General features: G+C 30.8%; 1 protein-coding gene across 1 annotated transcript; it reads left to right on the top strand.

Annotated features, from left to right (window-relative positions):
- The first annotated feature begins 507 nt into the window (after positions 1 to 507).
- LOC121127699 (uncharacterized) lies at positions 508 to 25,176 on the top strand. The gene is made up of 4 exons (XM_040723131.2): positions 508 to 1,099; positions 1,173 to 1,702; positions 10,990 to 11,353; positions 22,150 to 25,176. Exons 1-4 carry the CDS (start codon positions 745 to 747, stop codon positions 22,674 to 22,676), a joined length of 1,776 nt encoding a protein of 591 aa, XP_040579065.1. The 5' UTR covers positions 508 to 744; the 3' UTR covers positions 22,677 to 25,176.
- Positions 25,177 to 25,525: the final 349 nt, after the last annotated feature.

The following is a 25,525-nucleotide window of genomic DNA, read 5'->3' as shown; positions in this document are numbered from 1 at the left end:
TGTTACTGAGGGAATGCAACGGATAAAAGGAGTATATGCGAGATTGAAACGTATCCATGAAAATCCTATAAAAGAATCAATCTTTCCTCATAACCATAACTTATAAGTAATACTGCTCCAATAAGAGAGAGAGAGCGAGTATAGAGATGGAATAGATGATAAAATGTCATTGAATATTAAATTAAAATTGTTTAAATAAATGTATGTTAGTTCTAATAGTAGTATCTATAAATTATAATTCCCACCTAGTAACGCAGACAGAAAAAGGGGTCAGCTGTCGTTGCGTGCATTTAATACTTTTTTTGCATGAGGTTAGTGAACGGAGAGAAGAAAAAAAAGGTCTTCGTCGTTATTCTTCTGCTGTGATAACAGCTTTGCTTCTTCTACGCAAAGAAGTGGAGAAGCGCATTCAAATAACTAAATATATATATAAATGTTTAAATAAAGAGCGTGCGAGTGCGTGTGCGCGTCAATTTAAATACAAAAAAAAATCTCACTAAATTCATCAGTAGTGAAGTAAGACGTGCGGTGGACGCATTCACTTTTTTTTATTCATATATATATATTTCATTATTTTATTTTTTTTCTATCAAAAAGTGCATGCTGTTAATGTTATTTAATTTATGCGGATCGTCGATATTATTATAAGAGTGTGTTGTAGAAAGAGCGAATGAGTCCAATAGATAGAAGAAGACGTGTGTTTACCCTCAGAGTTTAAATAGTTCATGTTTTAAGAGCCCCAAAATGGAGCCTAATCATGTGCTTTGGGATTTAGCACCCGGAGGCCTTAGCCCTGGTGCATATAATAGTGTCTATCATCCACTCCATACTCATCATGCTCAGCATCTCCATCACCCCCACACTAATCCCTGGATGAATCACATACATCCTTTTACCGGGGGACACGCTCGGAAAAATAACGAGGAACCTCGCGCCTTCAACAACAACATTTTAGGAGTAGACTCTGTCAATAATGGATTAAATGCCTCATATCAACAACCGACTTTGGTGACTTCCTCTACATCCTCAGGCTCAACAACGACCCCAACCTATCCGGGCCGCTTCGAGGACACCACTCATGACAACAATAATGAAATGGGTAATTAATTTGATAAACTTTTGGCTAGCTTTTATGAACCATGGAATATCATTAATAATAAATATATTTTCAGTTGGCTTTGGACAAACATATGGAAGAGACTCTTCCATGCCGACTCGTACTCCTCCAAGTGGCACTCATTCCATTTCTACACACCCTTATCCCACGATTCAGCAACACCTGAACCGACCATTGACATCCGCTCAACAGCATCCTTTACCCCATCTCCAAAGGAGAGATTATTATTGTCCCACGTCGAATCCACTTCATCACACCTATTTCCAAAACTCGCAGCAGCAGGATCATCTCTATCCAGTCATTAACAATACATCTTCGCCATCATCCAACCTTGCTCCCCCTCCTACGGCCTCTACCACTACTACTACAACAACCACATCCTCTAATCACACTAACAATCAACCCCCGCTTTCACATAGGGCAACAAGTTATTTCCCCTTGGATCCCTTCGAAAGAGATTATAGAGTAGGGAGTGTCCTTGGTAAAGGCGGCTTTGGAACTGTATATGCGGGTGTACGCATCAGTGATGGGCACTCTGTGGCTATCAAGCATATTACAAAAGCTAAAATCACGGAATGGGGACTTGTAAGTTGATGCTACTCTTTTATTAGTGTTATCATTATTTTTTTGCTTGTTTCAATTGCTTTTTGCATAACGTGTGTATGTACATAGTACGATAAGTCTCAAGGATCTTAATATATAATTATGAAAGTAATGCATTCACGGATTAGTAAAGTCTTAAATAGTATATGAGATTGTGTGTGAAGTGTTGTTGCTTCATAAGTTAGTCGTTTGCAAAAATTTGTGCATTTATACCCACTAAATATGCGATCCTACGGCAATGACGAATAGTTTCTATGCAAGTATACGATATTTATTCATTAATTAATGACTTATTGTTATCATTATTACTTCGTTACTTGACCACTCTTTTAAAAGAAATTTTACTTAATTTATCTGTTAATGCATTCTTATTATTTTGTAGAAAAGAATAGACATTTATTCGACATATTTCAATTTTGTTTGCAATTTTCTTATTAATATGCGAGTACAATCACTGTTTGTTATTCCTGAAGTAACATAAATCAAAATACAACATATTTGTCGTATATTCAAAAAACCAACTGCTCTACTGAAGTTTGTACATCCATCATCAGGTCTTGCAATGATCTAAAAAGTCACTCAAAGCCATTATGTAAATTATATTTTTGTTAGTAGAAGACTTTGTAATTTATGGTCATTGTATGTACCTATGTCCTCCCTATATGTAAATACAACCATGAAACTGTTACTAGCTACACTAATACAAAAAGGCACTCTTTTATTTAAGGAGGAGGAGGGGGAGGCAGAATTAAGAAAGTTGTTCGAAAATAATAATATTTTTAATGATTTAATATTGTATACTTTTAGTTTTAGTCGATTATTCTTATTAATAATAATTTCTTGAAGAAGAAGAGAAAAAGAAAAAAAAGAGTAGTATGTTACCAAGGCAATGCATAAATGCACAGTTGTATTTCCCTTTTTTACAATCACTATTCATAATATTATGTATGTATTATACAATATAGGTACGAAACCTACATAGATATATATATTATGTATTTCTATAGTTCTGCAGTTCCTACTTAAAATGGTGGGAGTGCACCTTACAATTTCTTCAAATTCATTTTTTCCCTCAATGTTTGATCTCTCTCTCTCTCTCGTTACAGGGGGAGTTGGTGGGGTTCTCTGAATACATTTTTTTTATTGAGTGACTGATTGATTATTATGAGGGACTTTTTGGGTTATATATATATATATATATATTGTCCTTTTTAAGAGGTCTTCTTCTTCGTCTCATCTTTCATTTTTTGCATTTATTTCAAATATGACATGGCTTTTATACATAGATACTATATATGTGAAATTTTTCTTTGTCCTCATTTATCAATGTCTCTACATTTAATGTCCAAAGTTTTTCTTCGATTTTTTCACCTCCCCTTTTCTTTTAATTTTCATTGTTTATTGCCTTTTAAAATAGATTTATAATTATTTTTGTACTTATTATTATTTGATGTTACTTGTGAGCAAATTAAATAATTCATTTAATTTTCCTCTCATTCATATTGAAACTAAATAATTAAGGGCGCACGCATGAAATGTGATATTATTATTTTTTTCCGCGGTGTGGTTTTTTAATACGTTTTTAATGATTTCGATATTCATAAAAGCCGTTCTTCCTTTATTTATTTGTCCTTAATTTGGCTCTTGAGTTCTGACCGATGATGTCTTCGAATATTTATTAATTAAACGGCACTTTTCATTCTTGAATTTAGCTATTCCTACCTTGAAGTGTTTATATAATGAGTTATTAAGGTATTTGATCTACAATTTATTTCAAAGATTGCTAACTTTGCTAAAATTTTCATATTACATATATACATATATGGGTCATTCCACAAGGAAACGGATTTAACTCAAATTTGGTATGTGGTATTATTGATAGTATTCCTACTCAGAATTGAAATATTGGATGCGTAACTCAATCCAGCTTTGAGTTATGACGTCTTAAAGATGAAGAAATTAGCCTTTCTTATGAATTTTTGATTAGTGACATGTCATGGAGGAAAACAAAGATAGGCAAGTATGTTTTATATTTGAAAAGCTATTAGTGAGCTAAATTGGGTTATAAAAATTATAACTTTATTTATGATATATTTTTTGTACATTTATTCTATTTTAATATATAAAAAAAGTTATGATTTTTATAAATCATACCATTACTCCTAATTCCATAACTTTTACACTTTAAAAAAAAATATGTTAAACTGTTCTATCTTTATATGGCTAAAGTCATGGTTTACTTAATTTTTTTATAACAAAATTCAAAGGCACTCTGCGCCATATATAGTTCTTAAGAGGACTCTGTATTTATTAATGAATATATTTACATTGAAGGATTTAATAATAATAACTACGAGTAGAAAAGGACTATGTAATATATATTATTAGTAACTTTTGACCACACAAGTATAGACCTATGTATATTTGTTCTTTTGGTTCAAATGGATTTGATAATTCCTTGACTAAATTACGCATACCTATGTTTGTACAGACACCTTAGTGCTTCATTAAATATATAGTTATTTGGTAAGGTATTCGTGAAATTCATTCCTGCTGTTCTCTCTATTCGTAATTAAATCTTATCATGAATGAAAAATCATCCTTGAGATTTAAAAAAATCATTCTATCAAATATATACATACATTGGACCTTCCAAACAAATCCCAGAGCTAACTGGTTTCAAACAACTGTTCCATTGCCTTGGCACAAAAACGCAACAAACATAATTATTATTGTATTTGATGAATTATCCTTTTTCAGTGAGTTCAAGAAAGCTTAGGTTTAAATTCCCCATTGTCAAAATGAATTGAAAATATGTATTTTTTCCAAAAAAATCTCTATCCAATAGTTTGCTGTACTTATATGTATGTTTACGATATTAGGTATATTAATATACATATAATTCAACGGCATCCCGAGGGAATGAACTGTAGGGGCTGTAGCTCCTACAGTTGCCGCCAACAAAAATTGCTATAGGTGTTCACACAAAATTAAATTTTTTGGAAAAAAATTGAAAAATTAATTTTCAAATATTAAATTTTCTAGTAACAAGCAAAAATTCCTTAATTTCGAATACGGCCCTTTTAGCCCAACCCCTGCGTATACTTCAGTATATATATATTTAATCCTGCGGACGCCCCTGTAATTGTACTGTTTTACTAACTACTCACTGCTATTAAAGTGTGCTACGAGAACAATTATATTACGAATATGACTTCATTTTGACGTCAATTTATTAAGCAATAAAAACAAACAAATGTACCTATCTACATATTATATATGTATGTGATAGTTTGAAGTTGCTTATTTTTATTTGTTTATGTTAGAATCTCATATAAAGTAGTTGTAGTTGTCCAGGATAAATACATCATCCTCAAAATGACGTCATATAATGATGTACATACAGGCATAGCCGACGACATGCATTAATCCTTTATTTAAAGATCTGAGGTGAAAACTTTCTTCCACTGACGTCATTTCTCTTTTCTTCGATCTCTTCTATATTAAACTACATAAAAAATATGGACCTCCATCCTTCCTTTTTATGATTTATCCAGGGATGATCACTTTGCCACTTACTACAAAAATATGTATACCAATGTGTCATCATATTGATTACTTAAGAGACTCAGAGAGAGAAAGAGACAATTGACTTGACTATGTATATAATGTATGCATTATGTGTTTAAATTCCTTTATCAGACATTAATCTACGAGGGAAGAATAAACAGTACAAGTATTATTATGGTGTATGCCTGCTGAGGCTCTGCTTTCTTTTCCCCTTGCCTTTTTGAAACTGCATTCATATCTATATCTATATATTCATAAAGTATGTTATATAGTATATATAATAATATGCAATTTAAATATACGTATTATGTTTTTCAATGCATTTAAAGTTTCTTTCTCGTTTAAAGGGCTTTAATCGAATGTATTCGTTTTAGAAGTGCATATGTAACTACGTTTTACGTAACATGTTATAAGGTTTCTCATTTACCTGGAAATTGTTCTTGAGCGAGAAAACTGGGAAATCAATTACTACATTTCGGGCTGAGGCAGTACCGATAAAATGAATACTGTGAATTTTAAATAATGTAATAATTACTATTTAAAGATTAAAACATTAATTTTACACTAGTTTTACCCATACATTTAAGGAAAATACAAAATTGATCCATGTATGTATACTTTCTAAATTAGATGACGAAGGTATTGTTACATATATATTCATTTGTATGTCTATTATAGGTCTTAGGTATTTGAGATCCTTTTTATCATTTTCATTGTAGCATAAATCGTTTAAAACTTTATCTCAATTAAATTTTCAATATATTGTCATCAAATGAAATAATCTACTGCAAAATTTCCGGGGAAATAAGTTTTTTTCCCAAAAAAATTGTAGGTACTAAACACTAGGGGAAACGGGATCCCTGGAGAGAAATGCACTTTTATGTTGAATTGGTATCCGTTTATTCTGCTTTACTAGACATTAACTATTTCCTCAATCTGATTTTTTTCTCGCACTTTTTGAACCCTTGTTTCATTTACATACATAGTTACATTCTTGAACTCTGGTATCTTCTTATACATACATTCATACATATATAAATTACATTTTTTTCTTTTGACGACGTGGAGTATGTACATTGTACATATACATAACATACATACTTAACAGAAATGCATTTAAAAACTGGTAAGAGAGGAGAAGGAGAGACGAGACTAAGGGAGTTATTAAGTTTTTATTAAATATCTTATCTTGCATTTTTTTTAAATATTATTATAATCATTTTTCATTACAATATTCTCCTTCGTTATTTTAAATGTATGTAAGTTATATATATATATATATGTATACACCATAAATGTACATGTTTTTTTTTTTTTGTAATTCTCCCATCTCTCTCACATAATACTGACTCTTATCTTTCTTCAAAATGATTTCTCTTCTCATTCTTAAATGCCCATTAACAAATAATATACAAGTGGTTTATTGTGTCTCTGTACATAAAAGCCTTCATCTGAACATTGTTTCATCACAAAATGATCGATTACAAACATAGTTACATTGATATGTACTGGGATGCTCTTATTTTGTGGTGCATATTTTATTATTTTCAATCCAGAATGACATTGGTGCAAATCACGTAAGTTTTTCTCTTTTCTAATGAAAATATTTTCACCGTTGATGCCACTGTGAATAAGCAGAACAACCGCTACATCACAACCGAACATTCAGACAATGCCTCAGCTTGAGTGAGACATATCTTCAGAACAAAATGTAATCCTGCGGACGCCCTTGAATATACATTATAAGTTATGAGTAATTTAATCTTAGTTCTGCAGTAAATGTAACTCAATAGACAATAACTGATGTGCCGCTAAATATCTATTTTTTTAAAAATAACAAAACCGAACATTATTTATTATTGTGTTAAAAGAAAAGAAAAAAAGTAACGCTAGGAATACATAATACATGTGGAAAAATTGCTGAGTCAAGTAAGTTTGATGTATGTATAATGTATATACTTGAGTCTCACTTTTTTTCTTTTCGTGCTGGCTTTGCTGCTTTTATGTTGATTTCTTTTTGTTTAATTTAATTTACATATAATAAATGAATGTAGGCATGTAAGACCTTGAATAAATGAACGGATGTTTTCTATTTACATTGTAGCAAGGTCCAAAGATAATGATAATAATAATAAATACTTACACACTCACACAAACGCACCACTTATATATATATATATATATATAAATAATGTTCTAACATTGAACATTCATATCTAATTTCAAATCGCCATTAGTCTTCCAAATCTCCAGCAATCTAACTTGCATAATAACACATGTATACAACAGTAAAGTCTTTCCATATTGTATCTACGTCGTACAATAAGCATTGGCTTGGCCGGGATATGAATATATATGTATATATGTGTCTGAGCTCTCTTAATCATAAATGTAGTTCCCCATAGCGTCAATGATGCCTTCCAGGAGGCCTGGCACCCACTGTGAATGTTTTCCTCTGTCATGGCGTACCAGTGCTGGCTGATAGTGGCTTTGTCGATCTAGGTGTTTGGATGAAGGACACTGCCGGTGGTCCCCTCGACATGCATCCAAAATGTGTAGTTTAGGGTGTTGGCATCAGGGCTGTAGGAGGGCCAGAAGTGGCGAAAGACTCATTCAAAAGAGTTTTGCAACGGAGGGGTTGGGGTTCTTTGATTGCTGGTGTCAAAAGTGACCTTTCCACCCTCACTGTAATGTATTAGTGTTTTCTTCCCCCTAGTTTTCTTCTCTTATTTACTTTACACATATGCTAATACATTACACTCACAAGCCTCTTTTCACTCACTTTGTTGGCTGTTCTCCTGGCAGTCTGGTGCGAAATTCCGAAATCTCCTGCATGGGCCCTCATGGACTTGAGGGGATTTACCTGGGTTGTATTCTTTAACTTCTCTGAGTCCAGTTTGGCCTTTTTGGCAGAGTCTTTATTACTCTCCAACGTTTTGGAATGGTTGAAGTCGTGAACGGTTGTACTAGAGACCCTTAACTGCTTGTATCGCTTGAAAAGAAATTCGTCGACCACGTTAGTGTAATTTTCTCTTGACTTGTAGGTAAGCTAGAGAGCTCAGATATGTCTTGTTTTGTAACAAATTGTTTATGCTTTAATATATTGAAATATGAATTAATTTCAATCATCAACTTTCATTAATTATTGAATTAGCAAGTGTTCAGATTTCTATGGTCCACCTGGTAATACATTTCTATGTGCATAACTTTGCTCTTTCTATATACATAATATTATTATGTTGTAGTAGGTGCCTTCATAATATTTTACATTAAATACATTGTCTGGAGCATAAGAGGAGGAGACGAATCATATTTATCATTAGATATTATTTGTATTAATCAGTACACATAAGGAGAAAGAACGAAAGATAAAAACTTGAAAATTCATCATTTAAGAAATGTGCATTCTTATTGACTAGTTCTAAAGGGAAAGTTTTTTTTTTCTTCTTGCAAATTGCAAAATTGCATTGTACAGATTTTACTATTCACACACTCTCATACATACATGTATAGGTTGATAGTAGTAGTATTAAGAAATAAACCTGTGAAAGTGTTTAAAATGAAAGATATGAGTAATTTTATTGCAAATCTTTGCAGTAGAATTGATAAATTCCCCAAGGGTTCTTAAATATCTTTTGGATACTGCATAGATTTACCCTTATATACATAAAATTAAGAATTAGCTTGATTGTTTATACCACCTAAATAGTAGTTGCAGAGTATTCATCTGTAAGAAGAAAATTTACATTAAAGTCAGTCAGTTCATCGTCATCTATTGGAAGTATTCTCTGTATAATCATTTACATGTATCAGGAGGGTCTGCAAGATTTTATTTTTTTGGAGAGGGCTTGATTATTAGATTTTTTTAATCCAAAAACTCAAATTAAAAAAAAAAGAAAAATTCTAAAATCCACTCTTGTTTACAAAAAAATTGAAATGTTAAGTTTAGTTTGAAATTTTCTAAATAATCCACAGATGTTTACAAAATAATAATATTTTTGAAGAAAAAAATTCAAAACTAAATTTCAAATATTAAATTTTTTTGGAAAAGAATGTTCAAAAATCAACTGCTGTTCATAAAAAAATTAAATTTCAAATATTAAATTCTTTGGAAAAAAAACAACCAAAATCCACACTATTCAAAAAAAAAAATTCTAATATTAAATATTTTGGAGAAAAAATTCGCAAATTCACAGCTATTCAATGAAAATTAAATTTTTTGGTAAAAAACACTTGAAAAAATTAAATTAAACTACTAATATTAAAGTTTTTGAAAAAACAATTATATTTTATTTTTTTTTCTATAAAAATGCAAAAATTCCTTAGCCCACTCCCTGCGGACGCCCGTGAGTAGAGTATAATTTAGAAAAGTTTACAAAATTAAAAACTAATATAAAAGCCATCGTTGATTTAGGACTTATTGAGGTTAGAGGCGTTTTCAGAAATCTCTTATAATTATGAGAATATAAGGTATATTTAAATTCCTTCCTTCTCTCTTTTTATGCATTATTTTCTTAAAGGCCGAATGCAGTTCTTATAGGATTGGAATCTATCTATAATGACCTTTATCATACTAATTGTAATAATAATGTTGTAATTATGATGGTTGATGCATTTAATGTCATAGATGTACCTACATAAATACACACATATTTATTCATATCTATGACAAAGAGGTTTTGTAATTCGTATACATTACGAATCTACCTATTTATATATGTATGTAAAGTCACTAATGATGAACTACCAGGCGTCTGTAGGGGTGGGATGGAGGGGCTATATCCCCCCCCCCCATTAAAGATTTTTTCCGACTAAATTTAATTTATCAATTTTGATTTCAAAAAAATAAATTTTTTACCTATTGATTTAAAAAATAAATTTAACATTTGAAATTTTTTTCCCAAAAATTTTTTTTTTAGTCAACACCTTTGGATTTTGGAAAATTTAATTTTCTGGATTTTTGATTTTTTTCCAAAAAATTTAATGTTTCAATTATTTTTTTCCAACAATTTAATATTTGGAAATTAATTTTTCAATTTTTTTTTTTTTAATTTCTCCCAAGAAATTTGAATTTTTGATTTTTTTTTTCATTCCAAAAACCAAGCTGCGGACGCCCCTGACTACATATATCTCAAGTTTTGTGCTAGTCCTTCTAATGATTATTTTTGGTTAAATTTATGCAGATGCGCCATCTGTGCAGGTGCCGTTACGTTTACATATGGTATTGACATACAATCATTTGCATGTCTGGTTTAACATATATACATACTGCAGTAGGTATATGTATATATGTTTTAGAATAACTTATTCAAAAATAATTGTGAACTAATTGAAAGTGTGTCTATGTAGAGACAGACTCTCCATTCTCAAATCTCCTCCTTCTTAGTCCTCCTATCTCGTAACTAAGGCGCATATTTTCTTTGTCATTGCATTTGCACAAACGGGATCTCTTCAAGTGCAATGAACCTCCTATTATTGTTCTTATTCACATTCTTATTGCTATGAAGATTCTTGCGCGTGTTATTATTACTTTTTGCTTATTCATGATACAATATATGTACATACACACACACACACATTGTACATTCATATATAGATATTTAGAAAGTATTTTATTTATCTTTTTCTCTCTTTCTCTAACATTAGTATTAGAAATTAATTTATATAGACTAATGTTTTTCTGTATCTTTTACTTATAGGTGAACGGTACTCGAGTTCCTCTTGAGGTCTGCCTCCTAATGCAGTTACATGATTGTCCACGCGTTGTGGGTATCCTAGACTGCTTCCAAAGAGAAGACTCCTTTCTCATTATAATGGATCGGCCTGAGCCATGCAAGGATCTATTTGATTTCATCACAGAGAAGGGCGTTTTGGAGGAACAGCTTGCACGAAATTTCTTTCGACAAGTTGTTGAGACTGTCATTGCTTGTCATCGCAAAGGAGTTATTCACAGGGACATCAAGGATGAAAATCTTTTGGTTGACTTGAAAACTCTGGATTTGAAATTGATAGATTTTGGTTCTGGAGCTTTCTTTAGAGAAGGTGCATATTCGGATTTTGATGGTATGTATGAGTAGAAATGATTTTTCTAAATAAACACTTTTTATTTGTAAATGTGTATGTGGATTGTAGGCACTTGCAAAATAAAATAAACTCGAAGCTGTATTTTTATGAATCGAGAAAATAATGTCAAGACATGTCTGCATATATATAATGAGATTCATGTTAATATAATCTTACATATGTCTACATAGTCCAACTTAAAATTTTATACATAAAAATGTATTGGCTCTTGAATTTAAATGAATACCAAATACCCTATATTTATATATTCTGGTGGCTACGTGAGTTAGTATGTAGTTAAAATCATTTGATTGGAATTGTCAAAAACGAGTTGATTCTTTTATTACAAATACAAATTGGTGTGAATTACATACTTAGAATATGTGTTAAGTCTGTGTATGTAGTTGTGTTGAAGCTACTTGAGTTTTCAATTTTTTATTTCCTCTTTTTGTGCATGTTTGTTTTGCTGCATCAATAGAGGCCGCGTCTCTTGTTATTCTGTCGTAGTTGCTAATACTAAGAGTTTTTTATTAGACGAATGCAAAAGATAAATGGCGAGACTTAGTTTATGATATTATAGTACAACAATTTATTTTATTTTATTTTCAAAATATTATGTTATTGAAGCTGTATAAATTATAATTCAAGATGGCTTGTGGATGAGGATTTTTTTGTCATTACCTATTTAATATTTATTTATGTACATAGTATCAATGAAGGTAGGTATCAAGATCTGAGTAGGGCTGGTGCCTAGAGGGGGTGGGGGCGGAGGGCGTCACATACCTCATGGACTAATTGAGTAGAAAAGTTTTTATTATATATAAATTTGATAAACATGAGGGCAAACAAATTTGAAGGGCCTTTTTAAAGAATAAGAAATATAAATTTTTGGGGAAGGGGACTTCTTAGAAATATATATAAAAAAGTTATAAAATTAAATATTTTCAGGTCTAGGAAGGGGTCCTAAAAAAGGTTGACCTTTTTGATCTAAAGGTAGTTGGAAAAAATATTGAACAAAGCATTTATTCAGAAGTTATTCGATAAATATGAACTAAAGTAATAATTGAGAAGGTCTTATTATTATTTTTGGAAAATATAAAGTGGCCATATTTTGATTTCCTAAAAAATAATTATCTCAGATTAGACTCGGTAAAAATTAGATCACTCTGGGAATTAAAAAAAAATTAAATACCGCTCCCCTAAAGAAAAATCCTAACATTGGGCCTGCACTTGACTCAAACTTTTGCTTATATTTGCAAATTTTTAATTATTGATAGAGAAATATTACTGTTGATACTCTGGGTGGGACCACATTGTTTTCCTGGTTCGATCTAAAGTGATTTTTTCTGTAATGATCAGGCCATTTTTTTTTTTGCAAAAAAAGGCCAGAAATAATGTTTTTTCGTCTTAAATCTATAAAGAATTATTCATCTTTTTTTTCATTTTTTTTTTTTTGTGGGATAAATCAAACTCGATTCTTTATATCGAATTTCACAAGAAGAGTCCTGACGAAATTAATTTAATTGAGAAAAATTATTAGAGTTTCTGGTCGGTCCAGGAACCCCAATACTAATAGATAAATATATAAGAATTAGTAATGTGAAAATCCAATGCCGATTCCGATGCGATTCTTGTAAAAATTCGCGATGTCGATTCTTTAATATTATAAATTACAGTTAAAAAATACCTATTTGCTAACAAAAGTGTCCACAAAATCAAATTGGGGGAGGGGGCGTCTTGGAATTTAAAATTAAAAAAATAATAATTCTCTTGAAAAAAATTTTAAATATTAAATTTTTGGAAAAAAAAAATTCAAATATATAATTTGATCTTAAAATTAAATTATTACATTTTCTATTAAGAAACAAAAATTCCTTAATGGGAGGGGGGTATTTTTTTACTAACTTAAAAATAAGAAATAAGAATTGGAGTTGCAAACATTATTTTCCCGATGCTTATTCCGATTCCTTAAAAAGCACCCGATTAATCTTCCCATCACTAATAACAATGTACTTTGTTCATTCATGAGAGTGTTTGTAATTAAAACAGAGTCATATTGATTTGTTTGTATGTATTAGGTCTTAACTAAACAATGCATATGTTTATGTACCACTTAATTTGTGTATATTGTATTAATATAAGTTAACGGAAGAAGTGGCATTCATGATAACTAGTGTTTTCCCGCCGCATATTTGACTACATTGAAATGATATTTCTAATCATTTATATCCGGTATGTATGTACAAACTACATACAGACATTTGTTTGCTCATTTGCTGTGCATCATTATCGCAGTATTGTTTTCAAGCCTTTTGCATACCATGTAACTAGGGGCGTCTGCAGGATTACATATATATATATTTTTTTTTTTTTTTTTGGGGGGTCGAAGTTTTTTTGGAAAAAAAATCCAAAAATTCAAATTGTTTGAAAAAAGAAAATCAAAAATATTTAGTTATTCACAAAAAATATCATAAATTTATAGCTATTCAGAAAAAATTGAATTATTTCTAAAAAAAATTCAAAAAACCGCATTTTCTTCCAAAAATAAATTTTTTGGAAAAAAATCTCATAAGTAGCTATTCAAGGATAAATAAATTTTTTTTAAATTTCAAAAATTCAAAGCTTATCATAATAATAAAAAAAAAATTCGCAGAAAAAACCTCAAAAATTGTCAGGTGTTCTCAAAAAAGTTTCAAAAATTAAATTATAAATATTACATTTTTTGGAATATAAATTCCAAAATCCATATTTATTATCAGAATATTTATTTTTTTAATAAAAAATTTAAGAATTTTTTTTTTTAATGTGGGGGCTATAGCCTTCAGCCTACCTGCAGACGCACTTGGTAACATTGTGTAGTATGGTAGATTGGTAGTCCTCTTGTCCAATAAACACTTTTCCTTTTATTTCTAGTTATACATACATACATACTCGTACTCGTAGACATATGTAAGTTAATTTATAGTACTTGTGTTTAAATGCATTCTAAATATATGTATACATATATTGTCTTTAAATGTATGATTATATCTACTATTGGTTTGTCTAAAGGGGGAAAAAATATTAGAGAAATAATTAATTATGTAACTATATCTATATAGAATAACATGTATTCTTGTAGTAATAAAGGTATGACCATATGGTTTATGAAATCCATTTTTCTTAGTTTCTCCGTCCTTCTTTCTTCCTTTTCCCAAATAAAAACAACTTTTATTTTCGCTATGCTCGACTACCCTTTTTTCTATAGTTGTTAAAAAATATGACCTGTGGGGATGTTGACCCCAAAAATTATCGTAATCATCCTCAAGGCTATTAGAAATACAAGGTTATACCATAACGTGTGTACGACTTCCGCTACGCTTTTTAATACTGACGTCATAGAATATGATTGGTTGCGTGTTTTGTCAAAATCTGTCTGCCTTGCCCAGAAGTCAGTACAATACATCAAATTGAAAATTATAGCAAGCCCGATTACTAACCTTGTATTTCTTTTGACCTTGGTCACCCTAACTATTTGAGGAATGTTTAACTGTCATTACTTTTTGTTAGATAAGCTGCAAGCAGCCGTGAGTGGAAGGGAATAAATGAGCACCAATCCCACTCTGTATCTAGCTATAATATAGGAATTTGATTTTTGGAGGGATTGAGGAGGAGGCGGGAGTCAGACTTGTGTTAATACTTAATTAAGACCATAGTTAACATTAGCTATCTGGCATAGAGTTATATATATATATATAAACAGTATTACCCGGAGTTATTAGGCTTTGACAAACAGACAGACCTTACTTTATTAACATAAAAGATAACTCACCAACAAATCATCAGTCTTACTCCCACTTTTTTATGCGCTCACAAACATTTAGTTTTTCAATACATTTATGTTACCTATCCCAGAATGAAATAATAATAATAACAGCTTGAGGGTAAAAAAATAGCTACACACCTCATCTAAAGTATCATTCTTTTTTTCTCTTTTTTTTTTTCATATGATGTAACTTCTTTTCTTTTTAAATGAGCTTAGCTACACACATTTGTTCTTAAAAATGAGTCGTCAACTCATATTTTATTCAGTATGGAATAAAAAAATTGAGTTGACCCAAACGCCCGCAAGATTTTATTCATTTTTACATACCGTTTTTATACAACTCCATACATATATTCTCTTTTCTCTTTTTTTTTAATAAGACGCGAACATTAGGGTGCATCAGACTCCCCCCCCCAGTAAAAAGATTGCCTTGGTGTGTTTTTATTATGGATAAAACATTTTTATCATACGGCCAAGGCAATATTTTTTACTTGGGGGTCTGATGCACCACCCTAACGCACAATCGATTGTATTGTTATTTGTTAGATCTAGTATCTACGCCCTAAGATACAACCAAAAATGATTATACGTATAACATAGACAAATATATACAGATAAACTTTACTTTATTAATATACATAGATATAAATATAATACTCCTCTCTGTTGGGAAAAATATATATGTATAATATTTTTCACGACGAAATTATCAAAAGCTTTCTATTTTTGCTATATATCTTTATATTAAAGAAGCATCATCTACTGCACTGACCTTGAGGAAGAAAATATAATATATCTTCCTATTCATTTTTCATATTAAATATTATAACTTACAATGTATTTTTTTTTTTTTTTTTGCTTTCATCATATTTTTTTGTGTCTCTTCCAATCTCTTTTCTCTGAATTTTTTTTGAATTACATACTTGCAGCTGTTAAAAAAAAATATTCGGAAGAATTGCTTGTTAATCCTATGTAACTTAGTCACGAAACTTCACTTGGACGTATATGAACGCATAATTATATTTTGAGAGCTTGGTTTTTGTAATTCACAAAAAATTTCAAAAATCCACAGCTGTTTACAAAAAAAATCAAAAATCCACAGCTACTCACAAAAAAAATAATCAATTATGACAGCTGTTTTGATTTAGGTGGGGGGGGGCTTTATCCCCTACAGCCGCACCACCCTAGGACACTCTTGTATATAAATATATATATATATGCATGATTAGAATAACTTTCAATTTTGTTAAATAAGACTTGGATGTCCTTGGAAACAAGGCATTTTTCCACTCCATATCTACGTAATATGTATGTCTATAATGTACATGTGCATGAGAGGGAAAGAGAAAGAGAGAAAAGGAACGAAGGGAACAGGGAGAGAAAAAACGAGAGGCATTAAGATGGTTGCTGCTTGTAAGATGAAGTGTTTGAGGGAGAGAAGGAGGTTCTACTTCTTCTTTCATGTCTTTCTCTCTTACAAACCAACTATTCATAATAGGAGAAAGTAATTGACATTGGGTAGTTTTTGTATATTATTTTTCTTCTGTTGCGTTCAACTTAGCGAACCTAACTTCATGTTCCTTTACATATTAGACAAATAAGTTTTGTCAATGATCGAAGAGCAAAAAGGATACTATTTATTTACAAAGGGAATGAAATGCAAAGGAAATTACTGTTAGGTGGTTATGCATTTGCACTTATTAATAATTACAGTTATGTACATTTATTTACACAGAGAAGAAAAGATTTCACTTTTCAATATTACATATATGTAATTTATACATTTATGCAGTAAATACGACCAATATGTACTCGTAAATATTTCCAAGGAGCGAGAACTGCAATTCTCTCTCTCTCTTTTTCTCCAATACTTTTTTTGTTTTACTTAGGTACGTACTAAAATAACTATATACATTGATCAGAGTATTATCTAATTAAAGAGAAACTGAGACACAATTATCCTTTAGTATTCCTTTTTTTCATCCATCATGTCAGGGGCGTCCGCAGGGAAAGGAATGAAGGGGCTGTAGTCACCCTTCCCCAAATCAAGGAAATTTTGCTTTTTACTATAATTTTTTTTGGGTCTTTTCATTTTTCAATTTTTTTGTGAAGAGTATTAGATTTTTGAAATTTTTTTTACAAAAAATTTCATTTTTAAATTCTTTTTTTTTAAACAGCTGTGGATATTTGATTTTTTTAATTTCTGAAATGTAATTTTTTGATTTTTTTCCAAAAAAAATCAAAAAACCAAGCCCCTCCTCCCTCCTGCGCACGTCCTTGCATGTTGAATTAGTTATTAATATCTACATATCATATTAAAGAGTACATACATTATGCAAAATACTGTGATTGTATAGGTCATTTCCTAACTCTGAAGGAACCGTCTGAACTGAAAGCAAACCCTGTTCATGAAAACATTTGTGCTAAATGAATAATGACATAGTAGTGACTTCATCATCCATCTATTTATACAATTTTTTGAAGGTATAATTATACATCAATGCTTTTAGAAATAATAAGTATTTTAATTAGGCCTTAATTAAGAATAATGGGAATCTATTCTCGTGCATGAATGAAACTTAATGTTTTACTTCACTAATTCAGTTGGTTAATTGCAGTACTTTAACATAATATTAGTGATGGGAGGATTCCAAAAAAAAATCCTCATTCCGATTCTGATGCGATTTTAGTAAAAATTAGCAATGTCGAACCTTTAATATTTTAATTAATAATTAAAATATACAATTTAGCTATCAGGGCGCCCACAGGATTATATTTTAGAGGGCTTGGTTTTTGAAAAAAAAAGTCAAATATACGAGTTCATATTTAAAAATCTAATGCAATTTAAAGGTTACACTCTATGTGAAACCTTTAAATTACATTAGATTTTTTTCTTTTTTATGGGCTTTTTGCATAGCCGGAGACAGAGAAAATACACAATAATTGCATTATTATTTGAATAATGTTTGTATACTGGGACAATAGTTATTATTTACAGCTTTTAATGCACAAAGTATTGAAGTCCATTGCAGGATCCTGTGTGAATTAGGAAACAAGTTTATTGACTATTAATTATTAATTGAAGCCCAAACAAAATGTTTTAGTCAATGTATCCGCCCTCAGAATTAATGGCTGTTGGTACGTACTGTGCAGGCCTTGGACTCCACGTGCACCTAGATGGAATAGTCCATGGGATTGACGTCTGGGATCTGCGGTGGTCAGAAGTGTATGTTGGCATGGATCAACTCTTGGGGTTTCTTTGTAGTACTCAATCTTATGGAACACCCAGGGCATTTGCAAACGTTGGGTTTGATCAATTGGAGAACTTTAGTATCCAGAATTTTGACCTACTCATCAGCCCACAGCCTGTATCCTGAAGGGAACCACACAGGATTTATGGCCATCCCGTTCGATGTAACCAGGTCTAACATCATCAATAAGGTAGGGTGTCTGTCTGTTGGTGGAAACATATCGGTACTCCTCTGCTACCTCCCCAAATATCACTACTCGATCATTCTGCCTGTTGAAGACAGGGTCAACATTAAAGGTATTTTCATCAGAAAACATTATAATGAGTACACATGTTCCCTTGAGGTGGTTCAGACTCAGAGCCCACGGAATGCCCCGCATATACTTTCATCTTCTTTTTTAAAGCCCTGGGCACTGCTCATGGACACTTATTCATCTTCCTAGCCATGTCAGCAATTAAGGAATTTGGTTTTTTTCTTCAATCCCGTTTCAGGTGGTTGACGGACACAGAGGGTTCCCTGTCTGCTCCAAGAGAGTGTCCGAGGTACTCCCCTACCTTCAACCGCATGAAGATATACAAATTGTCTTCCTCGTGGCACAAGTTTGCTCCCCGGTAGCCTTCTTGGACAATCCTTTGCGGAGAAGTGCTGCGATCTCAAACCTCTTCTCGTGCTGTGTGATCATGGTGGTGACTAGGACAATGAATGTTTTTATTAGGAAAGGACAGCTAATTATGTGTTCTCCCATATTGTTGATTGGAAAATTGTAAAAAAAAAAATCACTCTTAACCTCTTAAAATTTGTATAATAGAGATGAGTAAATAAAAACGATTGGCCCGGTATTGTATAATTATGTAGTTTGGTGCAAGTAAGTTGATTGAAGTAGGAAGTCTTGTCATTTAGTTGTGGTGTAGACTTTGTTGTTGGTTGTATAACTGTATGAAAGATCGGGATTTATGCACTTGATGGAGAGGGCAGCTCAATAGGTATGATATCTAGATATATTAATAGCTGGACTTCTTCGTTCAAATACCTCTATACTATGTACAATATATGCATTTGCAAATAATTATGATTTGTAAAAAGTTAATTCGGTCATGCATGCTTGTCTCTTCAAATCCATCCAAAATCAATAAGAAAAAATAAAAAATGTATATAAATAATTCATTTTATGTATGTACATAAAATACATTTTTAGATATGTAATTGGCAATTGATGAACGGAGGATGAATCTTCTTCTTAATACTGATTTACATGTATTGATAGATAGATGAATATATATTAGATAGGCAACCACAAATTAACTTTCATTTTTGTTTCAATTAAAGGAATTATTTAATGAGAAAATTCAGTCAGAATCAAGTAGTGGAAATTGTATATTTATAAATTATCATTATATTAATTCTAAACGTGGAATAGTTATCTCAGTATCAAATACTTATTATCAAAATGGCTTAGTAGAGGTAACTTCGTGTGAATTATGCCATCTATTATAAAAGTACATACTAATAAAAAGAAAAGAAGAGTTCAGGCGTTGCCCGGATGTTGGACTCTTCATAGCATAACTTTAAGTAAGCAACTTGACAATACATAATATATATAATATATGTGCCAACATATATTATATATATTATCTGACGCATTTTAGGTAATAATATGAAGATAGAAATAGTGGATGCTTATCTTGTCCATTGCATTTTATTTTTTTTCTTTGGGATAAAATGAACATAAATAACTACTGGGTGGTCCATTGAATTTGAACACTTACTAATTCAATAATGAATGGAGGTTGAGCGAATAAAACTAATTAATATTTCAATATATTATAACATAAACAATTAGTTACGAAACAATACAAACTTGAGCTCTGTAGCTTACGCACAAGTCGAGAAAATGATACATAAACGGGATCAACGAATTTCCATTAGCGCACTTCAAGCAGTTGGGAGTTTCCAGGAACAGCGTCTACGCCGTCAACAATTCTGAAACGTTGGAGAGGAAGAAGGGCTCTCTCAAAAAGGCAAAAATGGGCCCGTAGGAGTTAAAGAAAACAGCCCAAGCCAATCCTCTCAAGTCCATGAGCGTCCATGCAAGAGATCTCGGGGTTTCATACCAGACTGTCCAGATAGCTATCAAAAGAGGGGGTGGAAAAAGCCTAGTGAGAGTGGAGATGCCACTTTTCATACTAGCAATGAAATAAACACTTCTTCTCTGTTGTAAGACGAGACTCTTTTTAACTTTTTTTTCCTTTTTACACTTTTGACCCCCTTCGACGATACATTTTGTGTGCATGTCGAGGAGAAGGCCTGAAGTGTCCGTCATCTAAACACTGGGGCCCTCAAAACCACTGTCAGACAGCACTGGGACACCAATACATCCGTAGCAAGTGCTAGGCCTTCTGCCGCCTCCTGGAAACACACCTGAGCTACAATTCGTTCGGAGTAATTTTTTTCTTTAAATAGCTGGGGAGTACACCAAATTCTGAGCTGCAATGCGTTTTCTGAATTTACAGTCTGGGAGTTCTTTTTTTCTTCCAACTTACATTCTTAATTCCTTTCTATTTTCATTATTTTTTTGTGGTTATTTTAAGAGTGAAATTGAGTGGATCAGTGGAGTATTGAGTTATATATTAGTGTTTGACGTCATAGAGTAGCTGAAGTGCAAATTGATTCACACTAGTTGGGGTAACTTGACTTTACCAATAAGTCATAAAAATATAATTTTCTTCATATTGATACAAAAAAATGGCAATTTTAGAATTGATATTACAGCTAAAGTACCCTTTACCATGTTCTGGAACTGCTTCGAAAAGCTGCATATTGTATTGAGCTTAAAAAAACACATTTCAATACCACTTCTAAAAGCTGATGAATCTATCTAAAAGTGACTTTTGTGTTAATGATCCCCTTTGTCCCCCTGCTATATACATACATATATTATGTTGTAAAAAGTCATCCAATTGTGTTGCTAAGGGATATTGCAAAAGACAGAAAATCCATAAAAATTGTCTGCTTATCTTTGTGCAACTCTTTAAAATACATAGAAAATACACGTTCATATGTGTGGTGTATGAACATATATTTATATAAACCCTTTTATGGCGTCTAGAGAAATACATACATACAGACAGACAGACATAGTTACATAAAAGAAGAGGAGGGGAAGGAATGGAGCTTTCTTCTAACCCCCTTCCTTCGATTTTCCCCCTTCTTGCCCTAAATAATAATAAGAAGAACAATAATCCTCTACCCTAATTTTACAGTTGTGTACATACATACATGTATATTGAAATAGACACGCAACCTTTTTCACGGAGGGGAAGCTTGTAATATTAATCATTATCTATGCATTTATTTTATTTATCAGAAATAGGTTTTTTGATCTTCTCTGAGTGAGTGGGATTCATTTCGTTTCGTTTATGTCGCTCTCTACAGAGGACTGTACATACATACATACATATTACACATTAATTTCGATGAACTAAAAACCCCATTTTTTGTTACTAAATGATGAGAGAGGAAATAAATATGCTTAATAATTATGTATAAGTACATTGTACATCCCATACCTTCGCGTTGACCCACTGACTTCATTTTCTCAAATCTATTGTTTGCGTCTACTGCTTTTACTTGATATTAGTTGCTGCATATATGTTTGTTTTTTACAATAATTCCATGAGCATCCTCCTAGGAGGACACCTAGGTTGCCTGCACATAATAGTAATATTTTATTTTATTTTCAGGTACTCGAGTCTATGCACCTCCTGAATGGATCCGTTTTAATCGCTATCAAGGTTTATCTGGCGCTGTTTGGTCCCTGGGAATCCTTCTTTATGACATGGTCTGCGGAGACATTCCATTCCTACACGATGAGCAAATTTGCTCTGCAGAAATTAACTTCACCTCTAGACTCTCGGCCGAATGTCGGGATCTCATCCGATCTTGTCTTCAAATTCATCCCTCATCTCGTATCAAACTAGAAGAGATCATTCATCATCCATGGATGGTCCTGAGAGGAGACATGGGGAATGCCTCAGGCGGAAGTGGAAGTAGCAGTAGTAGCTCCTCAGCAAGTAGTAGTTCTAGTAGCATGAATAGATGTGTCTCTAGAAGTACTTCACGACGTCCTGCACCACCCACAGTAGCAGCAGAAGATTTAAATAATGGATTCAAAAAGAATATCCCCTCTGGTAGCAGCAGCAGCAACAGCAGCAGCAGCACCCTTCCCCCCTCCCTTGACTCAACTTCCTCTCATATCCATGAACTGTGACCTGATGGAATTGCAATTGGTTATTAAGTGTTCCTGCTTTTATATGTTCGACCCTACTATATGAACATATAGAAATAAATCATTTATTAATTACATACAAATAATATACATACATACTACTAATGAAATTTCACCTTTCTCAAATCATGTGCCAACCCCAGGCTCACCCAAACTTTCATTACATATACTTATAGGTATACCATATTTAAATAAAAACAAATAAATGGAGAGAATTGTAACTTCCGTAGTGTGCTAAGCAACTTGGAGAGACAACAAAATATTTTAAAAAAATACATTTAAATTCAATTACATATAATTAAAACGATACAAAAAATTTATATAATTTTAAGGTTTGTTGATGCATATACATATATATTTTTCTCTTCTTTTTTTTTTTTAATTTAGTTTTTTTGTTTATAATAACGTAATTTTTTTTAAAGTTTTATTTTTATAATGATAGTTATATATACATAAACATATATATAAGAACAAATAAAAATAATTATCTAATTTATTTGTAGTAAAAAAAATGCATAAACATATTTGTAATTAATGCATATATCACATACCAAAGATCTATTTTTTTTCTCTTGAAGTCTGATCTAAAAGATCGCACCTTCTAATATATATAATATGTTTATATATAGATATTTAGTAAATATGTGAATAGTTTCAAGATCTGTGATTTTTCATAAGAAACCGGAGATATATTTTCCTTTTCATACAAATGAAATAAACATTACATACGTACTACTCTTAACACTCCCTCCCTGCCCTCTTTTGGAGAAAATACATACTACAACCTTCTGTCTTTTGAGATTAAGGCATAACTACTATGATATGCACATTTCTGTCATTAACAACAAAATCTGCCATCTTATTTAGTTACTAAATGTAAAATCATATTCAGAGTAATATTTAGTACATAATTATGATCACTATTATTATATACTTATAAAAGGTCACACTTGAGTGTGGATAACGTTGTCTTTTTCGCAATTTTTCAAATACCTTTATTGGCTAATTTACTATTACTAAGCATTCCGTAAAAAAAACAAAAAAAAAACAATTTAATTAAAATCTTTCGAGCTTTTTTATGGATATTAACACAAACAACAACTTTTAAGAGATTAAATTATGCTTTTTGCCTTAGAATTTCTTTATGGATAACAATTTGTGCAATAATATTGATGTATATATAATATATACTTTTCTACATATGAATAACAGCAACAGAGAGATGGCCAAAATTATGCTTCTTTTTTTTTCTAAAAATATGTTACAATGTTTTATATACATACATACATTCTTACACTACCATTTGTTTCTTATAATTTTTTTCCTTTCCTTGGAACAATTTGCCTTGCAATTATATTTCTATGTATATTTACTTATATTTTTTTCTATTAAAAAACGAATCAATTTATGAAATTGACAGAAAAACAATCCCATTGTCAGTATATTAATTATCATCATTTCTTCAAAAAAAAAAAAAAAAAAAACATTCTGAAGAATCATTTAAAGAGGCAATGCTTGCCCCTTTCTTATTACTTCATAAAAAGAAAAAACAACTGCCGTTAATTACAAAAATTAAAGTTATACATATATACAACCTTAATTTTTTTTTCTAGTCAAAAGTTATTTTCTTGATGAAATATGTAGTCCCTTTATTTGATGATTATTTTGTTTGTTTTTGGCTTCAGCTTTTGTATACACGAAAAAAAAAATACAATTTTTTTAAATTTCCTGCACAAACTTTGTTATTTTTATGGATAGTTTTTTTTTTTTTTTTTTTTTTTTTTGGTTTGACATGATTTCATTCCAAATTAAGATTGTGCATTTTTATTCATAATTTGGCTTTTCTTTGTTTTGCAAGTTTCCATTTGTGCAATTTTTCATTATATATTTCCTTAATTTGTCAGTGTATTCAAAAATACGTAAATTTCATATGTACATATATATATTTTGAAGATTTGCACGCATATCAATGGTTTTTCCTCTTCAAATTAATTAAATACATTCATAAATACATATATTACTCTTCAATAAAGTGTTCAAAACCTTACAAATATATACATCATCTACCTATGTTGATCTATATTTACTACTTAAGTTGTTAAGCTTTCTATCTTATAAAATACTAAAAAATACTTTTTTTTTTCTAAACCTTTTAAAGACGTTCACTAACTACACATATTATATTTTTATATATGTTCATGTCTATAAATTACATAATGATGATTATCTAAACCCTTGGTGTGAAATATAAAGTTACAGCTGTTGAATCTCATTCTACGTAAATTAATTCTTTTCAAAAAAATGTATCTAATATTATTATTACAATTTTGTTTTTTGTTTTCTTTTTAGATTTTAAGTTATTTATTTCTTAAGATAAAATCATATTATTGTAAATATTATAATGATGGAATAATTTAATTTTTTGTTTTAACTTATGTTATAAACGATGAAATAAAAAATTAAATATATACTTATAAAGTAATCTAGTCGTTTTTATACATATTTAAAAAGGGTTTTGACAAAATAATGCCTTATGTTTTATCCTCGTTCATATTATTAAGTCAAAAAAAAGTTTACTACAGAAATATTATAACTACAACCATATTTAGTTGTAAATAGCTAAACGGTAAACATTAAAAACCATATTCATCCTCATAACACTTAATAATATAAGTTTCATTTTTACAATTGATTGTTTTTTTTTGCTTGAATATATTTTGCTTCCAATATATACTTTTATGATCTTGATTCATAAAGTAAAGTCTGTATTTTTTGTGTCAAACTATGTATAATTTTATAATAATACATGTAAGTTTGTTAAACATATACCA

This window comes from Lepeophtheirus salmonis, chromosome 13 (assembly GCF_016086655.4).
Source record: "Lepeophtheirus salmonis chromosome 13, UVic_Lsal_1.4, whole genome shotgun sequence".
Classification (NCBI taxonomy): Eukaryota; Metazoa; Arthropoda; class Copepoda; order Siphonostomatoida; family Caligidae; genus Lepeophtheirus; species Lepeophtheirus salmonis.
The sequence above is the reverse complement of the archived record's forward strand: the minus strand, read 5'-3'. Positions and strand labels throughout refer to the sequence as shown.